Source organism: Semicossyphus pulcher, unplaced genomic scaffold (assembly GCF_022749685.1).
Source record: "Semicossyphus pulcher isolate SPU_LCO1_2020_fin unplaced genomic scaffold, fSemPul1.0.p SCAF_8, whole genome shotgun sequence".
Classification (NCBI taxonomy): Eukaryota; Metazoa; Chordata; class Actinopteri; order Labriformes; family Labridae; genus Semicossyphus; species Semicossyphus pulcher.
Window position 1 is genome coordinate 9,003,316 of NW_027211759.1, and position 24,586 is coordinate 9,027,901.

The window sequence follows — 24,586 nt, forward strand, 5'->3', positions numbered from 1 at the left end:
ATCCACTTTCCCCGGATAACTTCCTTCTTCTGTTTTGTGATTCAAGGCCCCTCAGGAGCTGCTAACTGCAGACTAACAAGAGCAGAGAAGGGTTAAACTAAAGTGTGCGCAGCTCGGTTCAAATTTACGTTAGCGTTTTGATTAATTCCCTGACAGGTTAATTATTCATCTTATTAATGAACTGATCACATGGGTTTTTTCAAATCTTTTTTTTTTTTTTGTTTAATTAGCAACAAATTAATCTGGGCTAATTAACTGGTGTAATAACCAGCGGCCGCTCCTAACTTTCTCTCCAATCCTTTAGGTCTCCATTCTGTTTTATTGCTGCTTGACTCATGGCACTATTGATAAATGAATTCATTACTGTGCTATAATTAATAACAGCATCATGGCAGGTTTTAAGTATCAGGGCATATTTTACTCAGTATTAGGTTCATGCTTGTGTGATAGGAAAAAGTTTTTGAAAGCTGTGATGATTAGAAAAATGATTTTGTGCGGCGGATAGGTTTGGATAATGTGCTCACATAAGATTAATTTGTGTGTGTGTGTGTGTTTGTATTCAGGATGTGCAGATAGAAAAGGAGAAGGCCATCTACAACATCTCGGGTGGCTGCACCGCTCTCGTGGTCGTCTATTTGCTTGGGAAGATCTTCGTTGGGAATGCAGGGGACAGCAGGTGAGATACACCCACACACACTTATACCCCTTTCCCACCAAAATTAGCGCGCTGACGCGGGTTTTTTATCCCCAGGAAGACCCGCTAATAAATGCCGATTGTCTCTTTTCCCATTGCCAGTGAAATATACTCCTTCCACTCTTTTTTCTGCTGCATCACCGTCTGACGTCACAAACGCACCGGAGACAGGATTACTTAACAGTGGTTAGGTCTTTATTGTATCTATTGCTCATTCAGTCTATTTATCAAACTCAGCGCCGACAAATTTGGAACAATGTTCAAGCGCTGCTAGGACGGAGACGGGCGGAATTTGTAGCTTAGATGACAAGGAGTCGCAAGTTACTGACGGAGCATAGCATCGCGCTGGAAAGGGGGCGGAGATTAGCATGTTGACACAGGTTTTGTGTTCCCATCAATGCTGAGGCGATAATTACCCGGCTCTACTGCAGAGTCATTTGAACCAGGTCTGAATGCCGATTGTAACCTTTCCCACTAAGCAAAAAAGCCGGGTGTTAGCGGGTGTTAGTGGGTTGTATGACCAGTGAGAAAGGTGCTTTATACACATAATAATCGAGTGTACCCTTGCAGTGAACCTATAGGCATCATTTCTCACAGCAGGAGCAACAGGGCCCTAGCTTGAATAAACAGCAATGTGTTTTGTCTGCTCCTCTCCTTCAGAGCTATCATTATCAGAGCCGGAGAGGTCATCCCCATGTCAGCAGAGTTCACACCGGAGTCAGAGAGACAGCGACTGCAATTCCTGGTAAGACATAACCTTCCTCACCTCCTTTCCAGCGAGCACAGCTGTCAGATATTAGAAGAGCTGACCTCCCCTCCCGTTGAGACACTGGCTATGCTCAGCTCTGTCTCTCTTACACTGCATGCTCTCTTTGCCAGCTTAATAGACTATGGAATTGTTTTTCCTATCCCCTGGGTATGTCAATCTTCTTTTTCTTCTGTTTTTTTTTCTCTTTTCATATCAAAGGCCTACATGCAGCCCCACTTATTAGGGAACGAGTTCACACATCTGGAATTCCCGAGGAGAGTCCAGAGAAAGGAGGTGGGGAAGAGAATGCTGTACCGTGACTTCACCATGTCTGGATGGTGGGTTGACTAATTTCTTGATTTTTGGACTGACTGTCTGATTTGATTCAAGTTATTTGGAGCCCGACTGATATATTTGTGCCCGATATTTCCCGGACTATATGAGCCAATCACAATATATATCGGTATCTGCATCTGAATCTTGAAATAACTTTTTTTACAAAACATATAATGTAGAAAACAATGCTTCAGTGGAATTTGAAATAATGTCATCATATAGTTTGTCCAGCTTAGAACGCTCAAACCCCCCTTGATTACAATACTATTCTCAGCCCTGTCTGCAGCACCTCCTTCCATCCATCTATGTATACTGCTTATGCTGTTCCGGGGCGCGGGGGGCTTGGATCTAACCCTGCTGTCATTGGGCAAGAGGCGGGGTACACCCTGGACTGATCGCCAGTCAATCACAGGGCTGAAACAGACAATCTTTTACGCTCAAATTCACACCTATGACATTTAGATTCTCCACTTAACCTAACAAACATGTCTTTGGACTGTGGGAGGAAGTCGCAGTACTTGGAGGGAACCCACGCATGCACGGGGAGAACATGCAAACCCCACGCAGAAAGGTCCCCTACGTCCAAACCGGGATACGAACTAGGACCCTTGTAGGTGTGAGGCGACAGCGCTAACCGCTGCACCACCGAGCAGCCGTCTGCAGCACATGTAGCAGAAAATCAAGGATGAGTAGTAGGTGGTCTGCACAAGAATTGGTTGACAATGTATAATAATGTTAAATATTCTATATCAGAACAATCTGATTAAGAAATCAGCCTTCTGAATACATTTTGATATTTATATCGATGAAAAATTTGCTCCAATTCCACTTAGAAAAGTTCTACTTTGGCCGCCATATCGCTAATCTTTGAATATCTCCCCTCAGTATCGGTCTCAATAATCCCATATCTGTCTGGTTCTAATCTTGATGTCAAATACAATGCACAACTTACACAGCATGCTAACTGTAATGATATTACTGTTTATTCCCTTCAGTATATGTGGCTGTAACTTTCTCCTCTCCCTTCCTGCTAAATTATTTAAAGCTCTAAACACATTGTTGAGAATACTGCCCCTTTCTTTTTCACATCCCTGCTCTTCCTGTGCATCAGGCGGAATCCAGTTATGAGCCCTCCGAGAGACTTTTTTTCTATTCAAATCATTTCTGCTACCTAGCCTTGTATAATCATGCCTTGCTGGAACATTAATTTGATTCATTTTCTACATTTGAGTGATTTCCTATAATATTCCCCTAATGAAAATAGCCATATCAACCCAATTCAGTTGCAGCAGCGTTAAAAGGCCTTTTAAAGCTTCACTCTCAGGAGGAGGCCTTGACATTTCTGTGTCTGTTTGTGAGAGAGAGGTGAGAAGGAATCTGTGAGCACAGCGAGGAAACAGCTACATAAGCGATGAAAAATGTCAAAGAAAACCAGATAGCAACCAATGGAACGATAATGAAGTGTCCAGCAGGTAGATTATTTAATTACATTTTAATGAGGAATTTAAACCGTAAGTAAAACGATCATAGTTGTATTAACTCAAAAATGTCATTACATACATTTCTGAGGTACTTGTAGTTAGCTGGGATTTAAAGCGTATTCTACCTCACTACATGTCACAATGAAATATTGTACTTTTTACTTCATTACATTAAACAGACAGCTATAGTAAGTATTAACTTTGCAAAAGTAGATTTAAAAAGCATAAAATGAGCCAAGGAATTGGTAAGTGGTAATCTCATAGATCTCAGTTTCGTTCTCTTTGGCGGCACCTATGGCGATAAACGGTAATTGCACGAGCACACTTCCCAAAAAATTTTCCTGGCTGACGGTCGCTTTCCTTTTTTTTGCCTTCATCTGAGCGTCGAATTTGTTTCTTTTTCTTTGGATTTTCACTTATTTTTGAAGTTGTATCTGTAGTCATCGACAACCAAGTAAAATAGCATTTACAGCAAAATGTAACAAAGTGTATATTCAATTATTATAGTGGATTATTACTGATGCAATCTTGGATCCAATCAGCTATAGTCTGACGATGTAGCCTCTGGGCACAACGGTGAACATGCCGGGGCGTGTAGCCAGCAGTTAGCGATAATTGACTCTTTTCCGCGTGCTGCATTGTTTACAGAAAAAGAACCCATTTTTCTTGTGATGTACTTTAATTAACGGGTCTAACCTTATATTTCGACATAATGATGCAAATTAGTAAAAAGTAAAAATGAAGCTTTGTCAGGTCTGTCCTCAAGAGGAGAAGAAAACTACTTTCAAAAATGTACTACCATGCCTATAACTTTAAATATACTTGTAAAAGTATAAGCTGACAGCTATAATCATCCAGCATATTTAGATACTTTATGGAAGTACTTTATATCTTTTATTAATGTCTACCCCCTGATTAAAATGTTTCATGCAGATGTATGTACTGCTGCATGTACCTGTATATACATAAGAGCAGTAGTAGTTGCAGCAGGTGACTGAGGAGAGATGAGCAGTAGTTTCCTGACACCACCTCTGTGCGGTTGTGTTTTGCGGCGGCGCTCGGTTCAGCAGATGTAGGTCAGTCTGCAGCTGTGTGCCTTGTTGGGCCCAGAACTCGCAGCTTGTCGTCTGCCTGCTAACCGCCTCGGCAGCGCAGACAGCCTGTGATGTATTTTTAATCAGGTTCTACCCATAAGCCAGTTCTGCTCGTTTCACCCGGACTCAGTCTGGGTCTTAAATTAGTACCCCTGTCAGCCGCGGCTTCTGATGTGCGTGGATGTGACTTAACTGTGTCAGCTAGTATAGGTGCACTTCAGACGCTCTATAGGTACAGAGGATCTTTTTTTAAAGCCTCTTCGCTCCCTGTCTGTACATGTACGCTCTCCTGTCTGTATGTGCAGCCAGCGTGCCCACATGCTGCGTGTGTGGGTGTATGCTGGCATCCAGTTCCCTCAAAGGCATCCATGATCAAGGCCACGCTCTAATGAAGGCATACAGGTCCGCAGCCCACCTCTCTCTGTCTTCCTCCCTCGCTTTCTTTACGTCCCCTCCCTCGGCCAGTCAGACCAGAGTGCGAGCTGGCGTTGGCGTTGCAAGCTGTAATGGTAGTCGCCTTGTGGTTTTTGTTTGCAAGAGGTCTCAGAGTGATGGATGTTGAGCGGTCGGCCATGTTCAACGTGATCTAAACACAACGGTAACAAAGCCAGCCAGGCGGAGGGGAAGGTGGGGAAGGTGGGGAAGAGGGTAGGTGGGTGGAGAGGACAGATAGAGGAAAGGAGAGAAATATGAGTAGATTGACGATATCTGTGGAGATAAGAATAGAGATAAAGGAGAGGAGAAAAGGGGGGGGAAAGGGTTGTGACAAACTGAAAAAAGATGGTGCTAAGGGGACACAGGAGGGCAGTGATAAATGACAATGAACGGCACTCAAGCTGTCTCTCTTTAAAGTCCACGCCCACTGGGGCGCCTGTCCTCCTCCGGATCCTATAGACAACAAATGAGAGAACAAGGGACAAATGCACACCTTTATCACTGTCATACATTTTCCCTACCTCTACTGCTCCTCATCCTTCTCTTCTTCTTTTCTTTTTCCATGATGCCTTTGTACCCCTCTGACAGATGCCTGCGTTGGGTCGCTGCCATTAACGGTGGCCTTGCTCTGCTCCTGAAAGCACCACTCAATCAATAAAAAGCCCATCAACGTTGGCCAGAAAGTTTATTTGAACCCGTCTGTCAATTGCTCCAATTTGTCTGACTCATCCGGTGCTGACACAGAACCCGGGCCGCAATGTCACCTCGAAGTCTGATAACGTGTGTGTGTGTAGAGACGTATATAATTGTGTGTGTGTGTGTGTGTGTGTGTGCGGATCGGGATGCAGAGCACACACTGCTAATGTTTCTCTGTCACCCCTCTTTGCACCGAGCGGAGATGACATCACTCCTTTCCTCTCCTGCCCGTCTCTCATCACCTGCAGAGATGATGATACACCCTCCTTATCTCTTCCCTGCATCCCTCGCCTTCTCCTCCCCTCCCCCACCCTGTCTATCCAAGTCAGTCACGCTCCGTAACGCGTCGAAGCATCCAAACAGCCCTTTGAACGTGAAAGCGCTCAGTGTTGTGGTCGAACAGTACGACCCTTGAGCTAACTCTCCTCGCCGTTTTTTTTTTGCACCCCGTGTCCCACTGCAGGAAGCGGGTATTAAAACAGGATTAATGCGTGTGTCTCTCTTTCTGTCACACACTTGTTATCTCAAGTCTGACAGGGTGGATTCGCTGTAAACACAAGTCTCAGGAGGGATACTGTCCCCGACAGCAGGCTCTGGGGATTTCATTCAAGACATCTTTGAAATAAAGACATAAAGTGTGTGCCTCTATTCACTTCTTGAAGGTGAAATACTCAAATAAAAATAAGTTTGGAGTGTTTTTGCAGGAGAATTGGTGGCTCCCTTTTAAAAATAGCAAGTGTAAGAGTTCTCCTAGTTCAATTAGCGCCCCTTTTAGTGCTCAATTTAGGTTCAACATCATCAAACTGCTGTTTTAGAGGTATTTCCACACCATGAATACTGCAAACATTAGCGTTCACACTCGTCCACGGGTCGTTATTTTGCGCTGCAGCTCTCCGCTCCGACGAGTCTCAGGCTGCAGACTGTATTTCTGTGTTTGTGGGGCTGCGTTCGCCGAGATAGTCCTCGCTCTGCACACTGTTATAAAAGTGCTGAGGGCAGCAGTATAGCGCTCGCCTAAGGTGGAAACATATGGTCGCTCTGAGTGGAACCAGCAGTAATGTGAAAACCATCCCGGTCCTTTCTAATCTTCTTCACAGCAGCTGAAAAATGTCTGATAAGGTGTGTGTGGGGCCGGCCTGGGTCACATGATGTTTGAAAATAATACTATAGGCCTGTTTTAAGCAGCTTTATCAGACTAATCAGTTATTTTCTGTTTTACTTTACAATTAAAATCATTCTAAAGTCCGTTCATTTCAGTTTTTAACATGTGTTCCTTCATTTTCTCCAGTTTCAAGGCTAAAATAAAGAATAACTTACAAATAAATGTAAAATATTATTTGATCAAGGTAAGGACGTTGTACACACAGAGCCAGATTTTGCACCTGCTGTGGTTTTCTGGCTTAAATGTGTCATTTCTGGTACAGAGACACAGCAGCAGTATTGGCTAAAAAGTAAACTCACAGAGCAAAAGTGTAGGGTTCACTGCAAGTTCCTGAGCTGCAGAGGTAGAAAAGTGTATCTTAAGACCTGGCATGAATGCATACAGTATTCTACAGTCTCTTTCTCCTTGTACTGCTGCTCCGTCTGGTCTCAGTCTGAAGATGGTAAATTATTCATCAGTGGAGGAAGTTTAAACACTGCTCCGAGAGCGGGGGAATGTAAACGTGGATACTCTTGCATCATTCAGCTGCTTTACATCCAGACCTTCAGAAGCACGCATGCACACACACGAATGCAGGAGTAATGTAAGAGTGTCTCATACATGCATAGATGTCTCATTCTTTGTCGCTGGGGAGGCTTTTAGGGATCAGTAAGAGAGAAAAGGAGAGAAACATGCTAAGGCTCTGTGTTATGCTCTGTGTGATGTCTGGGTGGATTTTTTTTTCTCCCGTCCTAACATACTCTTTCTCTACGTGCCAGTCGCCTCGGCAGCAGCAGGGCCTGCAGGAAGGGTGGAGGGTGATGTATCTACGGGGCACGTGTACGCTGCCTGCCATAAACCAAAAACTCATTAAAGTGTCCTCTCTCCCCTGCACAGGGCGTATAAAACCATTGACGACGATGACCTGAAGTTTCCCCTGATCTACGGCGAAGGGAAGAAGGTAAGAAGTGGTCGACGGCAGCTTGCTGACAGAGTTACTCCCCTGGCCTTGTGCTCCTCGCCTGTAATCAAAGCTCGCTAGGGCACCATTACTCAGCCCCTGACTTCCCTAGACATTCCCCCGTCACTGTGGGGAGGAGACCGCCAGCGGGAAGCATTCCTGGCCTCTCTCACCAACCTATAGCACAGAAAATATCTCTAGTCATCATATTCAAATGGCGGCCATTTTTCTTTGACGTTATGCTCAAGGTAGGAATCTCAAATTCAGTTAAAATGTTGTACTATTTTATTCCAGTCTTAAGTTGTATAAATGTAAGGTATCTGACAATCGTTATCATTTTGCCACTTCACAATAAATGAGCAACTTAAAATATTAATTGTGGAAATCTGGAGGGAAATCAACAATATGTTAGCTAGGAATTTTCCTATTTGTGTCGTGTAAAATATTAGCTTTTAGCCACTTTCTAGCTAACGGTCATATTATCTGGTGAGGGCAGGATGCTAATGTTGGCTGTTAGGACGCCTGTTTTCAAGGTTGTAAGTTGTATAAATGTAGGGTATCCGACAATAGTTATCATTTTACTAGTTCATGATATATGAACAATAAAATTAATTCATAATAAAAAATCTGGAGGGAAATCTGGCCATATTGCAAAATAAAAGAACATATTTGATAACCCATTAGCTTCCTTTAGACTATAGCTAATGTTAGCATTGAAGCACTCCGACAACATTTTGATAGCTCGGAATTTAAGCCTTTCCCATTTTTGTTGTGTAAAACTACCAAACAGTAGTATTAGCTTTTAGCCACTTCCTAGCTAACGGTAATATTATCTGGTGAAAGCAGGATGCTAATGTTAGCTGTTAGGACTATTTTTGAGGTTGTAAGTTGTACAGTGTAAATGTAGGGTTTCTCACAATAGTTATCATTTTACCAGTTCATGATATATGTGCAACTGATATACAATTCATAGTAAAAAATCTGGAGGGAAATCTTGCCATATTTCAAAGTTAAAGAACATATTTGATAACCCATTAGCTTCCTTTAGGCTACAGCTAATTCTAGCATTCGGGCACTTCCTAAATAACATTTCGTTAGTTAACATTACGCTAGCAAGTACGTTGTTAACTAGTTATTTGTTCCAACTAACAGAACGGTCATATTAGCTTTCAGCCACTTCCTAGCTAACAGCAATATTATCTAGTAAGGACAGGATGCTAACATTAGCTGTTGTCTGACCATATATAAAAGCTTATCCAATATGTTGTTTTATCTTTAAGTTTGACCAGATTTCCTTCCAGATCAAACTTAAAGCAGTGAATTGATAATATTCAACAGAAAACCTGCGACTAACATCACAGCAGTACATTACAACCGCACCTGAGCCTCCCACCCAGAGCAGGAGGTTAGAGGAAAATGGCTGCCATGTGAATATAGTCAATGGGTTTTTATTTCCCTCAGCAGGTTATATGTTGTATTAACATAGCTAGGGGGTCAAAGGTGAGACTCCCATCTGAGCCACCTGTCAGGCGATAACATTTTGATAGAAGACATTTGAAAATAGTCCAAAAAGTGACATATGTTTGAACACAACATCGTTTAACCAGGAGAATCTTGTCAGTGTTTTGACAGGAAACATAAAAGAAAAGGTCAAGAGCTCAGCACACTGCTCATGACATTTTCCTTTTCCCCGGTGATGCTGTACATGTGGCGCTGTGCAGCATCTTGTCCTTGTTGCACTGAAAAGGTCAGAGAGGAAACACGATAGATCTGAATATGTTCTCACTGAGGCCTTCTGCAGTTTTCAGTTTAACCCAGACAGACAGTAGATTTATGTTTGACTGATGACTGGGGCAGATGTCACCCCACGGTGCTCCCTGCCTGCAACCACGTTCGGGTTCACCCATGCACAGTCGGCCGTGCCCACGTCGCGTCCTCCTCCCTTTGATGTGAGGCGCAGAGATGGATGGCTAGATAGAAGAGTGAGGGGGCTTTGTGCGAGGGAGAGGAACGCCAGAGCACTTCAAAGCCCGGCGTGCAGCTCGCTGGGCCCCAACGCTCAACAATTAATCCCAGGATGTTTCCCCTTCTCCGCCGGAGGAGCTTTGCCGCCACTTTGAAAACGCTCTACCTCTCTGTCTCCTTCCCTTCTCCCTCTCTGCGCCGCATACTGATTCAGGCTCTTTGCTACCAGGCCTCACTCGACCCCGCACTCCTCTCCCCCGTCCTTATGTGCCTCCCCGTCTCATACGCTTGTACAGTACATTCAATTAGCCCAGTTCCCCAGCAGCCGTTTTAAGAAGCGTTGGTGGCGATCTATATATACAGCAGAAGTCAATAAGACTTTTGTAAAGCTCACAAATGAGTTTGATGGTGTCTGGGGCTGAGGGAACGGCCATTAGGCACTCGCACACAAGTGAAGATGCTGACACTGAGCTTGTGTTTATTTGCCTAAATGCTGCTTATCCATCCAGATAAGGGTTCCCGCTGGGAGTAGCCTCTACCCGTCAGTGAGATGCCGCTTGGGATGTGTCATGCAGGTTTTTTCATTACACTTATCAGGAATGAATGCTGTAGTCTCATAGAAGGCTCACTGAAGTCATATAGTTAGAAATGAGTCTCTACTTCATCCCAGGAGGAGTCCCTAAAATAGTTTCCTTCATATTTCTGTGGCTTACTCCAAAACTTACATTTAAGCAGTTTTTGGCTACACAGTAAACTACACAGCTTCTGGGCCCTCATCAGACAGGTTCTAAAAAAAAAACACAGGTTAGCCAAGCTGTCTTGGAAGATAGAAGAAAGGTGTAGCTCGCCCTGGAAGCTCACCTGTTGGTGCGTGTGCCCCATGTACAGTCCTTGCCCCCTTTCCGTGTGTCATCCGCTCTCATCCCCACATTTCCTGTTTCTCCTCAGCTTTCCCTATCAATAAAGAAAAACAATCTTAGTTAGTTAGTAACTGTAAAATTCTGACCCAAAATGTCCTCACAGAACAATTTGTCAGGAGTTGTAGTTTGTCAATTAGTCTGTAGTTTTGTTTTCCTGTGCATATCGGCTGCACTAGTGATGTGCATGTCATGAGTTCGAAGTCCTCATCTCCACTTACTCGTTCACTGACTCACCCCTCCTACTAGCCACTGCAAACTGCAAATTTGAGGCGAGACCACCATATCAGCCTCGCCCTGTGAGAAAAACAACCACTTCTGTGCTTGTTTCAACTCCGTACTCACTCCCACAGTCCGGTGCCTGGAGCTTGCTCCCTGCCCTTAGCTGAAGGTCTGACTCGAGTTACATGAATCACTCACTCAGTAGCCGCTCTCCCAACACGGCGGGGCACAATAAGCACTATCACACAATCATGGGAAAACGAGCGTCACAAACCCTACAAAATGACTCGCTTTACTATCAGGAATTGATCAGTTAGGTCCAAAAACAATCAAAAGGTCGAGAAGGGCTGCACATTTAAATTTAATCTCCATTAATGTTAGCAGAGTGCTAAAGCGGAAGTCAGCCCAATCAGGCGACAGAAGTGAATGACTCATACAAACTCCAGTGTTTTATAAATAATCTTATTGTGAACATTGATTGTGGAGTAAGTGCTTTACATGCTTCTGATCTTTTGCAGGCTCGTGTGTTGGCAACCATCGGGGTCACCAGAGGTCTTGGCGACCACAATCTCAAAGTGCACGACTCGAATATTTACATAAAGCCCTTCCTGTCGTGCTGCCCAGAGGTAAGCTCCACTTTGAATTTTCTTCATTACATCCTCCTTCATATTGTCTACGGAGTGAGTGTAATTAATTGCATTGTCAATTATACATAAATAAGAGTCTTAAAGGTGTAATATGTAACATTTCCACATCTAAACATCTGAAACAAATAGACCTGTTATATATGTTGATTTGAGTTGTGTACTTACATTATCCCAAATGTTTCCAAAATTGTTTGAGTTAATTTTGTTTAAGGTAACGGTGCAAAACACAGGAAACACCAGATCAAACATCAATAAAAAAGGCCGCAAATTGTTTATGAGAGATAATCCAACTAAATGCCAGGTACATTATTTAATTGTAGATTGATTAAATGTAATAAATGTAACTAAACTTCTGCCTAAGTCACATAAGATTGACTTTCATTCTCAGGTGTGGTTGTTCAGCCAACAACTTCCATTACTGCCTGGGAATACCAGGTGCTGTAAGCTTTAGCTCCGTTGCCTTATAGCTAGAAGGTTCCTGGTTTGAATCCCAGTTCAGACGTACGGGGCCTTTCTGTGTGGATTGCCTGCGTGGGTTCCCTCCTGCTACTCCGGCTTCCTCCCACACACATGCTTGTTAGCTTCATTGGTGACTCAGTTGCCCGTAGGTGTGAAATGTGAGTGGGTCTGTCTCTACATGTCAGCCCTGTGATTGACTGGTGATCAGTCCAAGGTGTACCCCGCGTCTCGCCCAATGACAGCTGGGATAGGCTCCAGCGCATCTGTGACCCTGAACAGGACAAGCGGTGTAGATGATGTACACTTCCGCAAGGTGTCATCAAACTGTGCCCTTAGTAATTATTTGGATTGAGAGACGCCTTATAGCCAACATGAAATACATTGGTAAATGGACTGTATGCTTTTTAAAGATTATTTTTTGGTTTTAGTTAGAGAGAGGACAGTGGATAGTGCCGGAAATGGGGGAAGAGAGCGTGGGGATGACACGCAGCAAAGGGCAGAGGGCAGGAGTTGAACCCGGGGCCAACGCATCGAGGACTGTAGCCTCTGTATATGGTCGCCGATTTAAGCGCTGAGCTAAACAGGCGCCTATAGCGCTTTTCCAACCACTCAAAGAGCTTTTACACTAGATGTCACATTCACCCTTTCACACTCACATTCACACACTGATGCCAATATCGAATCATTATCTATTCACATTCATACCCGATAGCTATGCCTTCAGGAGCAACTTGTGGATCAGACTCTTGCCCAAGGACACTTCAACATGTGACTGTAGCAGTCAGGGACTGAACCCTCAACCTTCCGATTGAGAGACGACCGACTCTACCACTGAGCCACAGCCGCCCGAGAGCGTTGAAACACTCTTATTTCACTCCCCTATTCTTCTCAAACTGGCACTTCAAATATTAAGTCCCTCAATTGACACAATTTAAATTGAACGCTAATCTCTAGAAGCGCGATGTGAACTTGTAGCGCACAAAAAAAGTGGGTGAACAAATATTGGATGAACAGATTTGTTCCTGTTTGATTGTTGAATTTCTTCTAATATACTCAGTTGTTAACATATCAACATTATACACTGTGCATATGTAAAATGAAATGCCACTCACATCATCATTAGCAGTGCATTAAGAGTTTAATTCTATTTAATGATGGAACTTTCCTTTTACCTTCCCTCCTAACCTCTCCATCCTGATAAAAGAGAGTGCAGAGGTAACGATGTAAAAATGCCTTCAGCCATTAACAGTCCACTCTGTGAACTGCGTGGTCAATGTGCACATTAACATTCCCCACCGGCCGCCGCTCTCAAATGACTCCTTTCCTTCCCGGTGTCTGCTGAACATGATTGCAGTCGTCACAAAGCCCACGAATTCTCTTGATCTTTAATTCATTGCCCTCCGAGTTCAGTCGTAGTTCAGCCTCCTGTTTTAATGTCTTTTCAGATTTCCCCTCGGAGATACACCGTCGCTATTGTTTCAGAGTGTAAACACGTTATAAGTACATGTTAGTCCAGCTGGATGTGTAATGCAGGAAAAAATAGATTAATTTCTATATATAATGATCCTATGTGTGGGAGAGGAGGGAGAGAAAAGGGATTGTGAGATGAGCTAACATTGACCCTTGGAGTCATCAGATCATACTCATCATGAGATCAAATATGGCCGTTGAGTCAGAAATGAAACGCTCCAGTCGGCGCCTCCTCTCCAGAAATACTTTTGAAATCCAGATTGTAAAATCGATTCGAGTAACTCCTGTCTCTTTCATGGATCCTTTTCACTCTTTCAAACCTTGACTTAAATCACAAGGTTTTCCAAAACCAGAGCCTCATGATGCACACAGAGGGTATTCTGAAGCCAGCAGCCTCTGCAGTAAGTTTGAGTGTTTGCTGTGAATAGTCGACTGTAGGGAAGAAATAACTTGAAGAAACCAAACTATGGCCACGGGGAGTTATTCTGCTGGCAATTTTTGTTAAGGCAGAGTAATTCAAGGCTGTTATTAGCTTTCAGAAAGATTTATAAATGAAGGTGCGCAAAGAAAATTGGAATTCTTATGGTAATTTTTAGTTCTGTTTGTCGTCCTCATGTCCATTTAGAAACAGCGTCCCCATTACTCTGAATAATCACACATCGTCTTTGGATAAAACACTTGTTTCCATCGAAAAATAATCCACAATAAAACACAATGACAGCGAGGTCTTTGGGTAATCTTAAAGAACAGGAACACAAAGGATATTGCTGTCAATTTTAGCCATGCTAACGGTGACTTAGCTGTTTTAAATGTTTAATGCCTATTAGTGCTAGATTGTAAGCTAACATGTGAAACTAAGATGGCTAAAATAATGTGCAAAACATAACCATGTTAGCATTAGCTCTGATACATGCTAATTGTAACCTCTAGCGACAAAATAAGGTATATTCAACACGTTCAATGCTAGCTAAGAATTATGTGAATTTTCAGTGTGCTGCTGATGTACACGACTCACTAAATATTTCTCAAAGGGATTGAATTAGCCCCTGAAATTATGAAAAGTAATTTAAGATGATTGTGTAACAGCAACAGGAACACCCCAGACAACTAAAAGAAACCAAAAATATAGCTACTTTATTTATGTTAAAACATTTTACTGTGTTTTTGTGAAGTTCAATCAGCATACTCTTACTCTACTTAAAGTCTGACTTAAAATGTATTGTTGAATTTACCATCAGCTGAAAACAGTTAAGTGTTTTAATTTCTTGTATAACTACAGAAACCGAACATAAAGATATAGCCTTGTAGAAGAGGGACACATTGGCATTATCGGCATGTTAGCATATCTTTAGCATTTTAGCATTTAGCTCAAAGCACAGCTGTGCCAAGCCAATAGTGTGATTGTAGTCTCTTATTAAGTACATTTCTTTTTCTTCGAGCACCACAAGTAAAACCAAAACTATCTGCATTGCTACCATGAGCAGTAAGTGATGACACACATTATTTGGTTAATCTAAAGGAATCTCACAAACTCTTGGCTGCAAATGAAACAAAGCTGACAATTACATCAATTTAAAATCCAAATCTGACACTCATATGTTAATTAAGCTTATTTTATAGGATCTACACATTATTTGTATGTGGTTTAACTGGGTAAATCATTGATACAAGTGCATAACACAACAAAAGCAGTTCATGTGTGCTGTTTATCTGTTTGAGCTACAAGGTTAGCCCTACAGCTAACCCCTTATAAATAATGCATGAACGATTATTTTTCCATTTCTTTACTTTCTGTATCTCCAGAGGAAATTAATTCAACAGGTTAAAATGATTCAAGGCAACCATGCATCTCTCATCCCTCGCCTCTTTTCCCCCCCCTCTACCTTCAGGTTAAGGTTTACCCTTTGGCACAGTGCGAGCACGGAGCTGATGACGTTCTGGTGCTGGGGACTGATGGTCTGTGGGACGTCCTCTCTAACCAGGAAGTAGCTGAAGCGGTCACCTGTTTCCTGGCAAACTGCGACCCCGACGACCAGCACAGGCACGTTTCACTCACCGCACAGCTGCAGCCGCCTGTCACAAGTGAACTTCCTCTCACCCCTGTCTTTTTTTGTAGAGGATGAACGCTGTTATCTTGTTATGCAAATTTCCAAACATTTAGATTAGTCATTTCTCTGATGTCAAGGAAAAGCTTTTGAGACTATTAACAGGGCGCTCTCACTCTCCTCTTGTTAGCTTTGTTAGTTAGCGTAGTTCAAAAGTTCACCGTCATTCAGATTCTTTTTTCTCATCTGGCCTTAGTGGGATGATACTTTGTTTTATTATCAGAAGTGAACATTAATTTTTAATTATATGTCCCAGTACTGTGAATACAACTTAATGATTTCTCATTATTGTTTTATCAGGTACACAATGGCAGCTCAAGACCTGGTGATGAGAGCACGAGGTGTGCTGAAGGACCGAGGCTGGAGGATATCCAACGACAGATTAGGCTCCGGAGACGACATCTCTGTCTACATCATTCCCCTCATGTACGGCAACAAGCAGAACTAGCTATGAAACTACACCCATCAACCGAAAAACGTAACCAAGCCTTGACCTCCCCCACTCCACTTCTGCATTTTCCCTCGTCCCTTGTGCTCTTTTTAAAAGTGCTTTAGTGTGGACGTCCCTCTTCTGCTGGGGGGGTCCGAGACGTTTCTGCTCAGAGATGGGATCTCTGTCCAGGCTGTTTTCCCGTCAATCATCTTCAAGCAGGATGATTTCTTTTTGTCTTCTTCCTTTTTATAGAAAAGAAACTGAATAGTGAAAAGAAGCCATCTTGAATCTTGTTGTTAGGCAATGCCTGAGGTTGAGAGCGTGGACTCTCATGGATGAGATTGTGACGTGCATCTCAGGATTGCTGATATGAACTATTGCACAATATTTATAACTGTAAAAAGGTGTAAATACTCCAAGGCGTAAGACGTTTGATAAGTGTTTGGTTGAACAGCTGTACAGTGTAAAAAAAAGACTGATGTCCTGCATTATGAATCATACCGCCTCTGCCCCATGTAGAGCTTTTAAATTAGCCAGACGCAGACATGAGCAATCGTTAACCTGCTGTCTAGGAGGAAGAAAAACGACTTCCTTTGAAAATGAAGAAATAATTTAATGAAGAAAACACTACCAGGAAGGGCCACCTGAAGATTTCAGCGTCTCATGACGCACCATATTCACCAGGCAGCCATTTTCCCCTGACATCAGGCTCAGAAACCTGACAAATAATTATCATTTCCTTGCTTCCTTCATCAGTCGCTGACAGTCTAACAGGAACCTCTGGAAAGGATAAATTACTTTTGATATTCTGTCACCACACGTCTAATAGATCCTCTCATCCAGGTGTTTTTAGTCTACAGAACAAGATGGAGGATGCTTCCTTAAAGCAGGCATGTTTTGCCAGCCTCCTCATGCAACAAAAAGACACTTATGTGTTGTTAGTCTGAATGAATATAACACGCAACGCAACGTTACTGACTTAAGAATCGATTACTTCCTTGTGTATGGTACCATTTAACACTATTAAACTATAATTTTAGCTAGGATGTGGTTAAATGCTTACGTTAGCTGCTTTCTCGTGGTAGCTAATGGGTTATTTCATTTTTAATATGCCCCTTAGTCCCTGTAGTGACTAAGTCCAACACTTAGCCACTACTGGCTGCTAATAGATACATGCTAAGACGTGTGCTCGGTACCAAAAAAAATGTATATTGTCCGTCGTTCCCATGCGTTAAAACAAAAATACATACGATGACGTGTCCGAACACAGTCCAAAACTGTTTGCCTCTCTCATCAGTGACACCTGTGCTTAGAGGGCATGAACTTAAGTAACCTGCGGCCAGCTTGGCCTCCAACATACGCCCCCTGGTGGTCGGAGGAACATAACACAAACTGAGCTTCCTACCCTGAATGTGAGGTAGGAAGAAAATGGCCGCTGTGTGAATATGGTGAAAACTGCTTAATCGACCCAAACTTCTGCTTGAATTCTGAAAAAAAAAAAAAGGAAAAACAGTTGCTGTCTTTCCGTTGCACTCATTTACCATTCGTCATCTACCTCATGATTTACTTCCTTTTATCGCATTACCCATTCCAAATGATGTCATTGCCCTCTTTACGCTGCTGTTTGCACGCTACATCAGCTGCATCATCAGCTCCTCCCTGTGCCATTACTCAGCTGCATGGTTGTGGTCTCGCTCCCGGACTTGCAACATTTGTACGAATGTTTTCAGAAAAGCACTGAAGCAAAAAAAAAAAAAGGCCTACTTTTTTATTTATATTATGCTCCAAACCCCATATTTCCATGCCCTTATGTTTACCTTTTCTCATTATCAGTTGGATGTATTGCCCCAAACCGTCCTTATGAAAAGCAGGTGCCTCAAACATTTTAAACATGTCATTTAAAAGTACTATCATTGCACACATTTAAATAAGCAACACTTACCTTAAGTGTCTCTACAATCAACATTGTTCCCGGATTCAGTGATCTTCCACGTTTTCATTTATTGAGTTAATTTGTAGTTTGCTACGGAAGCCCTTAGCGGACATGCATCCATACATTTTATTTACTCCGTTTTCCCGTGATAACGAGTCATTTCTGGTTGTTGTCATTATCACGAGATAATGACGCAGCACCACCATAACGTCAGATGATCATAACTCGTATCTCCAGAGTTGTAAAAGCACGAAACGAACATAGTAAGAGGCTTAACTTAGCTCATTAGTGTGGGCAATGGCAGCATGGCGTGTCCTGCTCTGTAATATCACAGTGACCAGCCTGTTGTTCTGTTTTCTAGATCGCCGGAAAATTACCCCGTTATCAGGAGAAAACAAGCTTTGTTATCTCGAGATAATGGGCCAAATTTATCCATTATAATGGGAAAACCAGCTTCATTATCCTGAGATAAAAGAATAAGTCGAGATCTCGAGAAAACAACTGAAATTAGCTCGTTATCACGGGAAAACGGAGTAAATATAAAGTATGGATGCATGTCTGCTAAGGGCTTCTGTTTTCAGCTTCTAATTGTGCACAAATGTTGTCTCTTAACTGCTGTGTGTCTGAAACAGGTGAAAAAAGGAACAGAGAAACTAAACTTCAATGTATAAATGTAAATAACGTTCTTAGTGCACACTTCCACCCTTTCTTTTATTGTAAGTGATGTACATCTTACTGAAACCTAAGTCGTAATTTGTACCGTTTTGGAATCTAGTCACGTAAAGAAAATGGTTTACATGCTCACTTTTCTGCTCTATTAAAAACAAATGGAAACATTTTTGACCTTGTAGTCTTCTTTCTACCTCACTCTGATGTGTCATTGATAAACAAAATAAAATAAAGTGTGTGTAGTAAATGTATAGAAGACGGAAAAAGAGCAGATAGGAGGTGTGTATTGATCCTGGCTCAAGGATGCGAGCGAATAAGAAGAGTGTCAAGTTTGTGGGCGACAACTCTACAAGTCGTGTCAGCAAGTTCCTGTATTTTAAAGCTTTTATGGTTATATTTTTTAAATTCTAAAAGCCTAAAATCAAAGTCATGACCTGCCCGCATTGTGCTACTTTGATAAATTCAATATGTGCAGACATTTGACCGTCACATCCAAAAGAACATTTTGCAGGAACTCTCGGCTTGAATTGGGACAAGCTCTGTTACACTCCAGTGACTCTATAGAATAAGAGCATCACCACTCTGACAAACTGTGTCACGCCAAGTCCCAGAGCAATATGTGGATGAAGGATATCAGTTCACAGAGTAGCCTGACAGAAGATTTCATGGCGGAGGCTGCTGCGAGGGGCGTAATACGACTCTGAAGCACGCACACCCCGAAGTGGTGAAAGACAACTTGATAACTCAGAAGAGAAAGTGTTCATCCCCGTTTCAACTGGTCCGTCACCTCTTTATTGTAAGTGAGAGCAGGTGTGGAACAGTGAGGAATAATGTGATGAAACCTTAACACTTCTATACGTGGTAACTGCTTGGATAACAAATGCTTGAAATACCTGAGAGACCAAGGATGTATAAAGCTTTCACTGCTCATGACATGACGGAGCTATCATATAAGAAATGATGAATTTCACAGCCTTTGTGAGCAGTGAAAGGAGATCTGATTACATTACACTGTATACCTTTAACTACTCAAAGGTTAGGTGTGAATTAGCAGGATTTCTGAGTCCTATAGTACCATTTCTATGCTCTTAAAAGGCCAGTTCCCCGATTGTCAACCTCAGTCCTATCATGCTATTATGGGGAGCTAATGCCATTATGGTAGGAAAAAAGCTATTTCGCTCTGTGCCTTTGGAGGACGCTATCCGCTTCTCCAATTAGCCCTGGAAAATCTCCACCAGACGACGTAAAATGCGTCATCTGGCGGAGGCCAGGGAGCTCCCTTAATTACGCTTCCTCAATCTAGGACGCCCGTCTCCGATGTCATGTCTCGTTCAAAATCGCCAGGTTTGAAATGTAGACTGCAGACCTGAAGATTTTTTTGACTATCCACCTGTATATTCTGGTCATATTTCAGATTCTGTACTGCTCTGAGCCATTGCCTGCAGCAATCAATGTCCTTGACTGGAAAATGGTAGTATTTCACTCCAGCGTCTCTCACTGGGCCGTTCCTTTCAGAGGGAGGGGCTCAATGCACGCTGGGTGTTGTAGGAATGTAGAATGGGCGAAACCACAAGCTGTTTGTACAACTTTCTCCACAGCTATGGCGCCAGTTTCAAATATTATTGCTTCTATCGATTACAGAGAACACCAGCTTTGACTGACAGTGGCTTTTTCCCAGGGCGAACTGCTCCTTTAAGCTACAGTTAGCTTACGGTAGCATCCACTGGTAAAAGCCAAACGTTTACAATGTCCTGTCGTCGTGATTCTTTTGAACATCTTTGATAACAAACACGTCAGTTTTGGTTGCTCCTGCTTGTAGCCAACATTTTATCAACGAAAATGAAAATGTTATTCTTATAACAGGATTGAGATCCTACTGTGACAACTAAAGAACCTATGAACCTGATAGTAATCATAGTTGCGGCAGGTGGGGCCTCGGGGCGTGCTTCCCTGCAGGTGGTGTAAAACTGTATTGTTACAAATTCATAGCGACAGAAGTGTGTACAACACTATGAGATCCTTTAAAGTAATATATATTTGCAAACATACACTTGATTTTAGATTAAAGTGGGGTTGAAACGCAGGTTTAAGTAGGCCTCTAACAATTGACATTATGACTTGTTACAATAGGAAGAGAAGAGGTGTTGCTAGTAACATCAACATAATACTAGGGCCCTGAAACTGAAGCAGCTAAACGGAACCCATACAGCATCAGTTTTATTTTAAAACCAGTGCTGCTCTGTGAAAAGGCTTTATTGGTAATCATTTTGTTTCATGTATCACAAAGCATTTTGTAACTTTACACATCAAGGCTTATAAAACAGGCATCAACACACCTACTTAAATGAGACTGGTTGCACCTCAAAACAATTTGTTAGTGCTGCTGCAAAATTCAGCTCTATTTGTGTAGGTGACTGAATTTTCTGTCCACCCATCCATCATCTATACAGCTTGTCCTGTTCATGGTCGCAGGGGGCTGGAGCAGATCCCACCTGTCATTTGGGGCGAGAGGCGGGGTACACCCTGGACTGACCGCCAGTCAATCACAGGGCTGACACACAGAGAGGGACAACCTTTCACGCTCAAATTTAGACAATCAGGCAATTTAGAGTCACCAATGAACCTAGCGATGTCTTTGGATTGTGGGAGGAAGCCGGGGTACCTAGAGGGAACCCGTGCATGCTCGGGGAGAACATGCACACAGAGAGGCTCCCTGCGTACGAACCAGGATTCGAACTAGGAACCTTCTAGTGAGGCGACAGTGCTAACCACTGCACCACCGTGCAGCCAGCTGATTGAATTTTAGACAAGCTAATGAGGCCCGCCTGCCTTTCCATTCATATTATAAATTCCTTTGTTCTGTTTCTGCTTTTATTTCTCTTATTTTAAAGGTAAATTTCGATGTTTTTAATGTCTGTGTTAAAGCTAATAAAAGAAAGTAAGTATGAGATGACACAGCAGAGCCCGGGAAGGTTTATGGACAATGCAATGCAGTAACAGTTGTAAACAATTACTCTTTATTACTAGCTTGATAATAGTTTTATTTGATTCATGTTATGCGGCTCACACCATAAGCTCAGGTTTGAGCGTCTCACACACATACCTACCTTATGAATGTCCTCACAAACACTCAGACGATCGCAAAGTGTTGTCGTGGGAGTCTCACACTCCTCGTCCTCTGCAGGAGCTGGAGGGCCATCTGGTTCCCACAGGCCGGCCCTGCATCCTCCTCCAGTCAGGCCAGGACTGATCTGGCACTCCACTCCTACTCTCCACTCGTGTGTATGTGCATGTGTGTGTGTGTGTGTGGTCCAGATTGGATGACGGCAATGATGACACAGTCATTCCTGTGGGTGGCTTGTTTTTCCAAGGTTACAGCACTCCCACCCCACCCGTGGACAGATCTGAGGGAGATGCTGAGTGGGCTTTCAGCGAGATACTCATCTCCTGTGCTGGAGAGGTGACAGCCTTCAAGCCTCCTTTCAGACGATAAAAGATACTATTTCCATGGGTTTTTTTCCCTGTCTTACAAATACTGTTGCAATTACATTTTTTATTCCCCTTTTTGTCTCGTAATCAATGTTTTTTTGTCTGATTTACAGTTGAAAACCTTAAGATATTCAGTGTATTATATCAAGACAAGAAGCAGCATTTCCTCTCGTTTGGCATTTTTGCTGCTTGAAAACGGCTTCAATGCTGAACCCATTACCACAACTGTTGCTGAATACACTCCTTGCAATCAACTAATGGTTTCAGCTCTGGTTGTTGGAGATTATTCCATTTATTATCTTCAAACTGATTGGTTTGAACAGGATTTCTCTGGGCCCAATGTGACGTCTTAAGAGCTCTTTTGTCCAACCAGTGATGCAGAATGTATAATCGTTTATATCATTAAAAAAAGGGAACATTTAACGGTTACAGGTTACATCTTGCTGCTTTTCTTGGTCTTTCCTTTCTTCTATATTTTTGGGTTTCTGACAGTTGGATGGACAAAAGAAGATTGAAAAATAATGGTGGATTAAGTGATAACGAAACCAGTTGTAGCCCTATTAATAAGATAAAACAAAGGAAGCTAGCAGAAGTTCTTAAAAGCAGCAAATGCTTTTCCCCCAATTCCTTGATTATTGCCAATCAAATTTGTGGGGATAATCTGCTCAGTAAATAAACTAATCGTCCAAACATATTGCATCACAGAGGCAGCGTGTGCGGAGGTATTTTGTGGACAGAGCACACACACGAGGGTTGACGGTCCTGTCAGGACGAGGGTGCGGCTGCTTCAGCCGTGCAGCTGTGATACCCATCTGAGCGGGTGAATTTTCCACAGGGGGCTCTAATTTACTGCTTTAGGGCTTCGGCTGCCTCGAGTGTGATTTATCTGCGGGCCGGCTCAAATGAGAGCCCTGACACAAGATGGATGAGGAGGACACGGGCTGCCTCGGCTCTGCTCACTGGTCCATAGACCGGCTGTCTTTACAGTCTGGATATGATAAATGATGTTTGGTTTAACCCTGGAGGCTGGATTACTTAGATTCCTGACATAAGACACACACTTGTGTCAATATATCTAATGCAGACGTGTAGGACAGCAACAGGCTCATGTGTGGTTTGTTTACAAGTCTGCTTCTTCTCTCCAACCTACGTGTATCCCTACAATGAGTAGTAGGATTTATTGTTCAATGTCAGCACAGATGCTAGTGGGCAGAGCAGAGGCCCACGATGAAGATAACTCTGCGTAACACACTATCAAGTGTGAACTCATAAATATTTCAAGAGTCTTCCTGGAAGGTCAAACGCAGGATTCAATCTCCACTCAGTCATGGAGTGAGTGGCATGCTATCATTTGGGCTGATGGGGGTCTGATGAACACAAGACTGCAGCCCCTGCATGGTTTCATCGACCAGGGCACGCTGCCTGGCCCTGCAGCCAATCAAAGCTCATTACCCATTCCCCCACCCCCAACCCCCACCACGAGACCCCTGACTGCCCATACTAATGTGATACAGAGCAAACCAGATGCTGCTGGGCAGCAGAGAGAGGATTTCAAAGGTTAAGTCACAACAGCATGACCCACATCAGCGCTCAGCTCACAGAGCTCAGTGAGGACACCGCTGCTGAGACGCCTGTGGGGGTTAGGTCATGTGGTGCGCCTGTCTGTGCATACCATAGAGTTTAAGTACTGAGGCATCCAGATTTAGCATAATAATCAGATTATTAAAGCCAACAGTGCTGCACAGATTTATGTCTGAGCTCTGGCCTGCACAGAAGAGGTGTTTATGTGCAGGGAAAAACACACGCACGCACACTATCTGCTCCAGTGTGTGATGGTATGCAGCATTATCAACAAAGGACGAGCCATAAAGCCAGCTTGGGTGTCTCAGAGCAGATGCATTGTAGGATACCTCTGTGGGCAGCAGGAGCCACGTCACTCCTCTCCTCATAGCAACAGTACAGTTGACCTACATGCTTTCTACACAGCCCACTCCGCCTGAGGTGCTGGAAAACTATGCAAATCCATAGCAGATATCGACTCCCTCTTGGGTTTTAAAATGTGCGTACAAATATAAGAAAACGTGCATATCTGATCCCATCTAAAATATACAAGCGTTTGCCTCCACCCTGCAAAAAAGACGGCACCAATAGAAAACGAATGCATGTTAGTGAGGCGGCGTTAAAATAAAACTGCATACAACAAAGTGGCTTTTCCCCAAAAAACATTCACTATTTTATTGGATGAAACGTAATACAGTTCTTTAAAGGCTTCAGCTTAAAATGCAATAACGTAACCAAAAGCCATTTAAAAGCAGTAAATTACAGCTTCAAATACAACAGAGCTGCGACACTAGCGGTATGCATTACCTGTTTTAACCGTGTAACAGCGATGAAAGCAGAAGGGCTGTTTTTCACCTCGGCTGAAGTGAAGGCACCAGCACTAGCAAGGCAGTAGCTTGCGCAGTCATCTCCATAGCGGGCAGTGTCACAACCCAACCAACAGCACAAACTACTACCTCAGCCAGTGCGTGGTAAAAAAGGCGAGAGAAACACGGGAAACAAAGGACATTTTAAGGAAAGAAAAATGCCGAGAAGCTGAAGAAATGCACCGTCCGTGTCGACATTCCCATGCAGCCGGAGCTGGTCCGTCCTCTCCCGCTTCCCTCCTCTTCTGTGCAGACTTGAAATATG

The 24,586-nt window shown here is 43.0% G+C and overlaps 1 protein-coding gene across 1 annotated transcript in view; it reads left to right on the forward strand.

Annotated features, from left to right (window-relative positions):
- The window catches only part of ppm1h (protein phosphatase, Mg2+/Mn2+ dependent, 1H), a 43,289-nt gene extending 24,714 nt beyond the window's left edge, over window positions 1–18,575 (forward strand). The window contains exons 4-10 of the mRNA XM_069686956.1: window positions 564–676; window positions 1,355–1,439; window positions 1,662–1,780; window positions 7,523–7,586; window positions 11,209–11,316; window positions 15,156–15,307; window positions 15,672–18,575. Of these exons, the coding sequence (XP_069543057.1) occupies window positions 564–676; window positions 1,355–1,439; window positions 1,662–1,780; window positions 7,523–7,586; window positions 11,209–11,316; window positions 15,156–15,307; window positions 15,672–15,819 (789 nt within the window). The 3' untranslated portion in view covers window positions 15,820–18,575. The remainder of the gene's footprint in view (window positions 1–563; window positions 677–1,354; window positions 1,440–1,661; window positions 1,781–7,522; window positions 7,587–11,208; window positions 11,317–15,155; window positions 15,308–15,671) is intronic.
- The last annotated feature ends 6,011 nt before the right edge of the window (window positions 18,576–24,586 follow it).